Source organism: Pipistrellus kuhlii, unplaced genomic scaffold, assembly GCF_014108245.1.
Source record: "Pipistrellus kuhlii isolate mPipKuh1 unplaced genomic scaffold, mPipKuh1.p scaffold_m20_p_1, whole genome shotgun sequence".
NCBI classification, from domain to species: Eukaryota; Metazoa; Chordata; class Mammalia; order Chiroptera; family Vespertilionidae; genus Pipistrellus; species Pipistrellus kuhlii.
In genome coordinates, this window is record NW_023425404.1 from 76,079,984 (window position 1) to 76,090,235 (window position 10,252).

General features: G+C 49.6%; 1 protein-coding gene across 1 annotated transcript; it reads left to right on the forward strand.

Annotated features, from left to right (window-relative positions):
• The first annotated feature begins 7,608 nt into the window (after positions 1-7,608).
• On the forward strand, positions 7,609-9,455 carry SSTR1 (somatostatin receptor 1). Its single transcript, XM_036452384.2, has one exon. The coding sequence runs from the start codon at positions 8,250-8,252 to the stop codon at positions 9,420-9,422; it is 1,173 nt and encodes a 390-aa protein (XP_036308277.1). The 5' UTR covers positions 7,609-8,249; the 3' UTR covers positions 9,423-9,455.
• Positions 9,456-10,252: the final 797 nt, after the last annotated feature.

A 10,252-nucleotide genomic window follows, 5' to 3' on the forward strand; every position in this document is an offset into this window, starting at 1 on the left:
AGTATAGACACTGCTGCCCCCCATGGCTAAGCTTCAGCCTCCCCCACACAGTCACCCACTGGCCTCCCCTCCAGCCTAGAGGTGCTCATAACTGCCAGGTAGTCAGCTCACATTGGCCCTGGCAGTGGGTTTGTGACCTCTAGGCAGGGAGCCACAGGATCTGTGCTGTCTAGGAGGTGTGATTATAAAATTATTATTTGCACTGGGTCTTTGTAACGTGTGTGTGGATTTTGCACTACCACCATTGAGAGAAACATGTGATGATTGAACACCTGAATTCCCCCATCCCCAGAATTGTTATAGTAAACAGTTGCATATCAGATAGAAGACAACACTAAACCCACTGGTCCTACAAGGGCCTGAAACAACACTAAACCCAACCCTCTTCCCCTTCCTCCTGCCAGGCCCTCTGACCACATTTACTCATTTTGTTCACATTTCTGGTTTGAACCAGATCCTTGTTTTTGTTTGCTTCTTAGATGCTGGTGGTGGGAAAACCAGGTGGCGCATTAGCACCCATACTCATGGACAAGCGCTTCTCTGATGGACACCACAGAGCATGAGTGGTTGTGTCTCACCACTCAGTTTTCACCAATTCTCTGAGGGAAAAATGAGTGCATTGTTAAAGTTTTCTCGATTTTAGGTTGCATTCCTGGCTTTTCTCTCCTTTGTCTTTTAACAGAAGCCAGGGTAACATGGACATAGCCAGAGAAGAGGAAACCTTGCTCGGGAGAACTCTAATGAAGCAGTAATGCATCTGGCTTGGAAATCTTGACTGGAATAGCCTGTGGGGTCCATCAGGCTCAAAGAACAGTCTAGATGAGATCTAAACTATTATTACTTTATTTAAAAAAATATTTTAATTGATTTTTAGAAAAAGAGGAAGGAAGAGGAGACAGAGAGAAACATTGATGTGAGAAATAAAGACCCACTGGCTGCCTCCAGCATGCCCCCTCCCAGATATCAAGGCCACAACCTGAGCATGAGCTCTGACCAGGAATGGAACCATCAACCTTGCAGGGCACAGGACGATGCCCAATCAATTGAGCTACATGGGCCAGGGCTAAATTATTATTACTTTCGAAAGTAAAAATAAATAAGTAAGTAAATAAATAAATAAATAAAATGAACAAAGAGGGATGCAGGATATAAGTATGTGGGCACCTGTGTCAACAGAATCAGCACGGCTGCCCAGGTGCTGCTGGAACTCACCTTCCCAGATACGGGCTCCTTCACATTTGGGGCTGCTCAAGCATCATCTCCTTCCTGTCCCTTTCAGTCTAACCTAGGTCAAATACAACCAGCCTCTCCAGCTCTCTGGCCCCTCATCCCTACCTTTTTCTTATAACTTACCATGTGACAATGTTTACTCCCTTTCTGCCTCACTAGAATTCCACAGGGACCTAGTTCATCTCTACCATTGCATCTCTAGTGCCCAGAACAGTGCCTGTCATCCAGTGGGCACTCAATACATGTGCGTTAAATTAAGGAATAAATGATTCACTTTTGATTAAAAACACAACACTATCCATAAATAGTAGAATTCTAATGTCAATTTCTAGTTTCTTTTCACTAAAATATGGAGGCAAAATAGTGACCAAACATAATGCAATTTGGAATTAAGTTTGTTCTACTGTAATCTGAATTTTACTCCTATGGATTTTTTTTTGTTTAACCACAGGATGTAGTATCAGAAACCAGTACACAAGCAGTAAAGCCTCAGTTCACCCAGAAGTCAACAAAGAATAGTGAGTTCCTAATCGAGGCCACGAGGCCTTGCCTGGACTGTGCTGTCTTCTTATCTTCCTCTTCTGACAGGAAAGGAAAGGTCAGGCTGCCTCAGAGGCTGCTTCCTCAAGCAGTAGGTAAAGCACCACCCTGTGCTGCCTTCAGAAAGAAGAGTAGAGACAGGGCCTGGAGTCGGTCAGTGGGAGGCAGCCCACCCTCAGGAGGAAGGTGTGGGGGAGCCAGGCATTCCCTTCTTGGACCATCCCTAGTGGTTCTGAATCCACAGCTCACACACACCACTCCCCATCCTTCCTGCCTCCAGCAGAGGACAGATGCATTAACACAGACCCACGTCTGACTAGTTCCACTGTAACTGTGGAAAAGAAGAAAAGATACACCCTTTAAGTTGCTTCATGTCCTCGAGCAGTGTTTGAGCTGATGGAGCATGTGCCGAGGTTCCTGCCTCATCATACTTAAAAGGCAACAAAGGGGTAGTATCATGATGACTCCATAGATTCAAATCACTAATTATATGCCTGCTTAGAAAAGTATAAATTTTTATATTAAAAAAAAAGATGATTAGATAGCTTTCGTCTACAAAACTGGCTTTGTTTCCTATATCCAGCCATTTACTCACTTTGGGCTGTTCGTTAGCTGGTGAAGCTGACTAACAGATACAGATACAGCCCACTAAAAAGGAACAGCCCTTTCTCAAAAGAATGGGTGATTTTTTGTACGTGTTTAAATACTCCTCTGAAAATCAGACATCAATCAAAGGGGGGGAAATGTATGGTTTTGTGACTTTGAAAGCATTTTTTGTAGTTTCTGCTAGAAAGAAAAATGTTCCCCAAATTTTTTGGCAAAATTGTTTGAAACAATGTAATCAATCTTGAAATCCTTGACTAACAGAGACTACATTACAGAAGAATGTATTACTGGCAAAGACTATTTAAAATAATACAGGTAGCATGTGACTGCTTTTAGTCCACTTTTATTTATCCATTAATAATAATGAATAATTTCTGTATTGTTGAATTCTTGTTCTTAGAATATTATTTAGGAGAGGAGAATCCACAGGGGAAAATGAGTTGTCACAAAGTGTGTCTCTTTTGAAGGCACAAAAAGGCTCTGCCATGATGTTTCACAGAAGAAACAATTGGAAAATCAGTGACAGGGTGAGTTTGCTGAGATTGGTGATGAATTCAACCTCAGGCTACCAACTGCTGTGAAGTGATGGGGCATCCCTGGGAAAGGAAATCCAGGATGTTCCTCAGCCCTGTAGCCACTTTTGCACTCTGGTAACTTTCTTATTAGACTACTAGAGACCCAGTGCACAAAATTTGTGCATGGGTGGGGTGCCTAGGCCTGGCCAATGATCAGGGCTTATCAGGGCCCTCTTGGCCAGTCCCAATCAGGCTAGGCTGGCCGGGGCCTTCTAGCTGCCAGCTGGGGCCTGCCAGCTACCAGACAGGGCCTGCTGACTGCTGGACAGGGCCTGCTAGATGGGGTGGGGTAGGATGAAGGATGGGGGAAGGACCACAGGAGGTTTGCCAGCCTGGGGGAGGGACTGGGGGAGGTTGGCTGGCCATGGGAGGTTGGCTGTGGAGCACACTGACCACCAGGGGGCAGCTCCTGTGTTGAGTGTCTGCCCCCTGGTGGTCAGTGCACATCATAGAGACTGGTTGTTCTGGTTGTGCTGGTCATTTGGTCATAACAATCGTTTAGGCTTTTATATATATATATATATATTTCATCATGTTAACTGCTTAGTGGAAGATGGTACTTAAGTGACACATACCTCTGCTGTGGACCATATTGCTGAATGGCACTTGCCCCATAGCCCATCTGTCCAGACAGGTGTTTGTATACACAATTCTGATGATTCCATGCAGACTATATTCCAGAAACTGCTCCCTTTAATCCTTAGTGACAGTCTGTTATATTACCACTAGCATGTATTAGAGGAGCTCATTCAAGGATCACTAGAGGCTCCAGTTGGAGAAACCACATTAATAATGATTCTGACAGATGTGGAGTTTGAGCTCCTTGGTAATTACTATTCCACCAAACCAACTGAGTCTCAGGACTGCAATGAAAAAGAAACAATCTTCCATGTATAATGGCTTTCACACTGCATGATACTATTAAAAAGCCATCATTAGCTACTAATGCACGCACTACCCATTTTCCAAAATCTTTTCTCAGCCAATAAATTAAAGACCAAGAATGATCAATGAGTGAGTCATCAGCATGAAAATTGTTGGTATAGGACATGCAAATTGAAATTATTCAGAATGATTTAAATAAATAAGGTTTTATTATAGATGATGATATTGCACTGATATTAAAAGATTTTCTTGCATAAGGCCCAGAGTTGATTTTTTTGCATCTACCTGTTATGGATTAGAAAAAAGAAAATTCTGTTCATGGAATGCCTTGGAAACATAAAACAGAGGTGTGGGGCAATTTTCCAAGTGCTGTGCTGGGCGCTGAGGATATAATGATAAGACAATGTAGCCCCAGTTCTCAACCAACTCACAGATTTAGAAGGGGGTGGCAGATAGCACACACAAATCACAATGCAGTGTGGTAACTACAGTAATCAAAGTGTACGCCTGGTACATGATAGCACAGAAGAGTGTAGCTTGTAGGAGAGATTTGAGAAAAGGGAAGGAAATCTGCTTAAGAATCTCCAACTTCCTAAGTTAGGACTTTTCATTCTCCCCTCTTGGAAGCCATATTCTTTCCTCTCTCATATCTCAAAATGTTCCTATCACAGAGGTGTTAGAAAGATGGTTACTACAGAAGGACTGGAGGACTAGAAACTATCATGGAGAAAACAAGCTTATGCTATGCTTTCTAAAGATTTAGCTACTTTAGATACATACTTTTTAAATTTTATTTTAAGCTTTTAAATAAGACATGAAGATGTGGAGTCCTGACTTCTTATAGGCCATGCTCCTTCCACATCACAGCACTCCTGTGCCTCTATTGGTATTCCTGTTTCATCAGGAAAGGTTTAATCAGACTGAGGTTTTAGGGGAAGGCAGATTCTTACCTGGGATCCGCCTCTTCTCATAATTTAAAAATAGCTGCAACCCAATCACATGTTGTTTAGCCCAGAAATGCTGCCTTTAACTTGATGGATTTTTTTTGTTAATGAGTTAGTCCACAGATACAATGTTAAGACATACATGACTGAAAATACTTGATTAACACTGCATGGCTCACATTCATCTCAATCTCTCTCTATTTTTATTGAAGTAAAATTCACAGGACACAAAATTCACAATTTTAACCATTGAAAGTGTACAATTCAGTGGCTTTTAGTACATGTATCATATTGTATAATCAACAGCACTGTCTAATTGGGAATGTTTTCATTATCCCCAAAAGAAATCTTATCTCCATTAGGCAGCAATTCCTCATTCCCTCTTCCCCTCAGCCCTGCTGAGCTGCTTTGTCTCTAGGAACTTGCCTATTCTGGACATTTAACATAAATGGAATCATGCAATATATATGTCCTGGCTGGCATCTTTCACTTTGCAAATGTTTTCAGGGTTCATCTATGCTGTAGCATGTATTGGTACTTCATTCCTTTTTACTGATCCATTAATTGGATGATGAATATTTGACCTCTTTGATGATCATGAATAGTGCTGCTAAGAACATTCAAGTGCAAGTTTTTGTTCAAACATTTGTTTTCAATTGGGGGAGAAGGGAACTTATAAATACCTATAAGTGGAATTGTTGGGTCATATGGCAATTTTATGTTTAACTTTTTGAGGAATCCTCACACATTCTAAAGCTGCTGAATCATTTTTTTTAAAATTCTCACCAACAATATAGAAGGATTCCAATTTCTCCACGTGCTTGACAACATTTGTTATATATATATATATATATATTTCTAATAGCCAACCTAGTGGATGTAAAGTGATATCTCATTATCAATCTTTTTATGGATACTAATTCATCATAAAAACCACTCAGAAACAAACAAACAAAAAGACATGCTCATATTAGCTCTTAAGTTTTCTTCTTTTATATACAAGGCTACCACTAAATTGAGAGCTTTCCCTAAGTTGAGCTGCAAAGTGAACATAGGAGATTCTGAACAACAGAAATGTTTTATCTGCTCCCATCACCCACTTCCCCTAGCAACCATAATTAACACCCAGGTGTCCAAATGATGACTGTTGAAATATCAGCCCCCTGAGGAATAGACAGGTGTCTTTAGTCAGCGATTGCCAAGGAGGCATCTAAAACATTATAAGGTTTGGCTGGTATAAAAGTTAAATGGGGGAAAAGCCACTTTTTAAAAAATCTGATGAACGTTCATTTCCCCCCCTCCATATGTGTTGTATTTTTTTAAATAATATACAATTAACCACCAATTTCATATTCCATTTTACATAATTTGTTTAGATAAAGCTCTGAATTAAATAGATTGAGCCATATGAAATATCAAATTCCTTCCTAGCATATTTCTCATTAATAATTCAGTGATCCACAGCACATATTCCTATGAGAGTCTGTCATTTATTTTATCATTAATTGTTATAACCAAAGTTATTCTTTTCCTTGCTTAAGCACTTAGTTTTGAGAACTAAAACACATAGCAAAAGATTACCCCAATAAAGCAAGGGGCAGTAGGAATTGTACCCCCACCCCCATTTCTGCATCCATTTCTGCATCCTGGACTGTGGCACAAAGGTACACATAGCCTCCTGCGGAGTTTAGTTCTGCTTGCTTGCCTCCCCTTAGTGAGAACTGTATGGATGGGAGGAAAAGCTGAGGGGAGGCGAAACAGAAAACTGGAGATAAAGCTAAAGCTTGAAAGAGACCAGGCACTCGGTGGCTGCTGGTCAGCCTTGGGAACCTGCGTGATCCATGTGAAGACTTTCAGGGATATTGAAAAGGAACAGGGGAACGCTACCTTGGACTGAAAGGATTGGAAAGCCAAAGGGAGCCTAGACTAGAGATGGCTGGAAGTCCCAGAAGTGGCTAGAAATCATGGTAATTAAACTGCCCGCCCCCAGGATCAATTCAGTTCCCAAAGGAAGTAGGAGAGCGTTAGGCTGTCCTGCATCGATTTTGTGTCTTATAGGTTTAGGCATATAGGTTGAAGCCGGATCTCACGTCCAGGAGCCTGCTCAGAAAAGGCCGAAATCCTAGTATTTCTACGGAAAGTCTCCCAGGCCATCGTACCATTCCGGGAGTTGATGACCAAGCCTGATCACCTGCACAGCCAGCCCTTCCTGGCTGTATAGCAGCTACCGTCCCAGCTCCCCGTTGCCCCTGCGCTCTCCTCCCCAGGAGGCCCGCCAGCTCTCCGGGGTGCAAAGTCCAGCAGGGCTGCGGGCGGAGCCTTCCCTGGCGGCTCAGCCTATCTCTCCCCAGCAAACACCCACATGGATTTCCAATGCAGCGTCTGGCACCTTCTGGAGGGTGCCGCGGGCAGTCGATATTCCCCTGGGAGACGCAGGGCGCTCTGGGCACCACACGCTGTAGAGGAGATTGGCGATGGTGCACCCAGGGCCTTGCACACCCCGCCAGCGAAGAGCTGCCTGCGGTGATGTAACCAGAAGCCCCAAACGCAGGCTTGTCGCCCCTACTCCCAAGGCCCCAGCTTAGGGTCAGTGTTCCGGACTCCTAGAGCATCCGAGTAGGTGCGGGAGTTGGGGTCCCTGCCAGAGAAAGGAGTTGAGCCGCACGAAGCGCGTCGCCGCGCTGCCAGGCTTCACGGAGGTGGCGCCCAGGTGAGCGGGGCTGGGCGCTTCCGCGGGGGTCAGGGCGGCGGGACAAGCGGGCGGGAGGTGGGGCTTGGGTCCCCGGACGATCGGACCCCAGTGAAATAAGGGCTCCCTTAGCTGAGCGTCACTGAGAGGAACTCCAGACACCTACCCTGCCTGGGGTCCGCTTCAGTCTCTAACTTGGGTAGGGGCCGGGTCAAGGGGCAGAATCTACACCTTTGGCTCCCACCCACCCTCCAGAGAGGCGGAGAAGCTCCGCAGGTCCCGTTGAGGGGTGGGTAAAAGGTGCTGCAGGGCAGCCCAAGAGGGGAAGGGGCGATTAAAACAAAAACAAAAAACTACTCGGATTAAACCGAGCGCGGGACTGGGAAACGTACAACATGGGGAGAGGCGATGAGCCTCCTATATAGCTTTCTCTCTCTCTCTCCCCCTCCCCTTCCCTTTCGTAGCTGCTGACGCGCTGGTGGCGCTTATTAATCATTCACCAGCCCGGAGCGCGCCAGTTAATGGCTGTGCGGCTCGGCTCCGGTCTCCGGCTTCCCCTCTCGGCGCCAGCGAGCGACCGGGCGCCCGGAGCGGCCAGAGGGGCCATGCGCCCCGCGGGTGGGAGCCGCGCTCCCCGCAGCCGCCGTGCGCTCCCCTCCGGTGCCGGGCGGCGGTGAGCGGGCGGACGGCCAGGGCGCTGAGTGAGGGCGCGAGCGGCGGGGCCCGGGAGAACCCCCCAGCCCCGGCGGCCCCACGGCCGGCCCCCCACCCGCGGCGGAGATGTTCCCCAATGCCACCGCCTCCTCTCCCTGCTCTCCCAGCCCCGGCGCCGGCGGCTGCGGCGAAGGCGGCGGCGGCAGGGGCCCCGGGGCCGGCGCCGCGGACGGCATGGAGGAGCCTGGGCGCAACGCGTCCCAGAACGGGACCCTGAGCGAGGGCCAGGGCAGCGCCATCCTCATCTCCTTCATCTACTCCGTGGTGTGCCTGGTGGGGCTGTGCGGGAACTCCATGGTCATCTACGTGATCCTGCGCTACGCCAAGATGAAGACGGCCACCAACATCTACATCCTGAACCTGGCCATCGCCGACGAGCTGCTCATGCTCAGCGTGCCCTTCCTGGTCACCTCCACGCTGCTCCGCCACTGGCCCTTCGGCGCGCTGCTCTGCCGCCTCGTGCTCAGCGTGGACGCGGTCAACATGTTCACCAGCATCTACTGCCTCACCGTGCTCAGCGTGGACCGCTACGTGGCCGTGGTGCACCCCATCAAGGCGGCGCGCTACCGCCGGCCCACCGTGGCCAAGGTGGTGAACCTGGGCGTGTGGGTGCTCTCGCTGCTGGTCATCCTGCCCATCGTGGTCTTCTCGCGCACGGCGGCCAACAGCGACGGCACGGTGGCCTGCAACATGCTCATGCCCGAGCCCGCCCAGCGCTGGCTCGTGGGCTTCGTGCTGTACACCTTCCTGATGGGCTTCCTGCTGCCCGTCGGGGCCATCTGCCTGTGCTACGTGCTCATCATCGCCAAGATGCGCATGGTGGCCCTCAAGGCCGGCTGGCAGCAGCGCAAGCGCTCCGAGCGCAAGATCACGCTGATGGTGATGATGGTGGTGATGGTGTTCGTCATCTGCTGGATGCCCTTCTACGTGGTGCAGCTGGTGAACGTGTTCGCCGAGCAGGACGACGCCACTGTGAGCCAGCTGTCCGTCATCCTGGGCTACGCCAACAGCTGCGCCAACCCCATCCTCTACGGCTTCCTGTCGGACAACTTCAAGCGCTCCTTCCAGCGCATCCTGTGCCTCAGCTGGATGGACAACGCCGCGGAGGAGCCGGTGGACTACTACGCCACGGCCCTCAAGAGCCGCGCCTACAGCGTGGAGGACTTCCAGCCCGAGAACCTGGAGTCCGGCGGCGTCTTCCGCAACGGCACCTGCACGTCCCGCATCACCACTCTCTGAGCCGGGCCCCAGGGGTGTGGGGGGGCGGGGGGAGGACGAGGACCGAGGGAGGCCGCCGGGTGTGAGAAGTGAAAGGACCCCAGGGGTCAGGGGGCGGTGTGGCCAAATGGGGCTAGGACACTTGGGCGCGCTCTGGTCTTGGGGTGAAGAGACCTGGGAAAGGAGAGCGGCGAAGGCGGGAGTGAGTTGTGTTTTTTGTTGTTGTTGTTTGTTTTGTTTTGTGTTTTTGCTTGTAAGCTGGGAAGGCTCGCGAGCCCCCTCCTCGGCTCTCCCGCCTTCCTACGCCGCGGCTGCACTTCTGCACCCTCTGCGCTTCCCGCTCTGTAACTTGGAGCTCTCCTTTCGCCCAGTCCCGCCGGTGCAGATCGCGAACTCTTTAACTCCGTCTCCAACTCATGCCGCCAGCCAGCCGCGCTTTCAGTTTGTGTAAGCCCAGCCGTGACTTTCCCCAGGGGTGAGGCCCAGCCGGCCCTCCAGCCCCGCCCCGCCGCGCCCCTGCGCTGGCCAGAGCCGGCCCGGTGCCCCCAGCGGGGCCTGGAGCGGCCGCTCTCCCCTCCGCACGGCCCTCCTCTCAGGGAACCAGGGGGGAGGGGGGGCTGGAGAGCGAACCGGGCAGCCGGCCCTTCCTACTGCTCTGCGGCGCCCTCCAGCCCCTCGCCTCTCCCACTCCACCGGAGCGCAGCCAGGTGCTTAGTGAAATCCGTCCGGCGCAGCGATCCCCAGGCATTGCGCAGCTCCCTTCCAAACCCCTCTCTGCAGCACAAAGAAGCTGAGCACAAGGACCCAGGTTGGGGACAGGAAGAGGGATTGTCGTGGCAGCCACCGCCTCC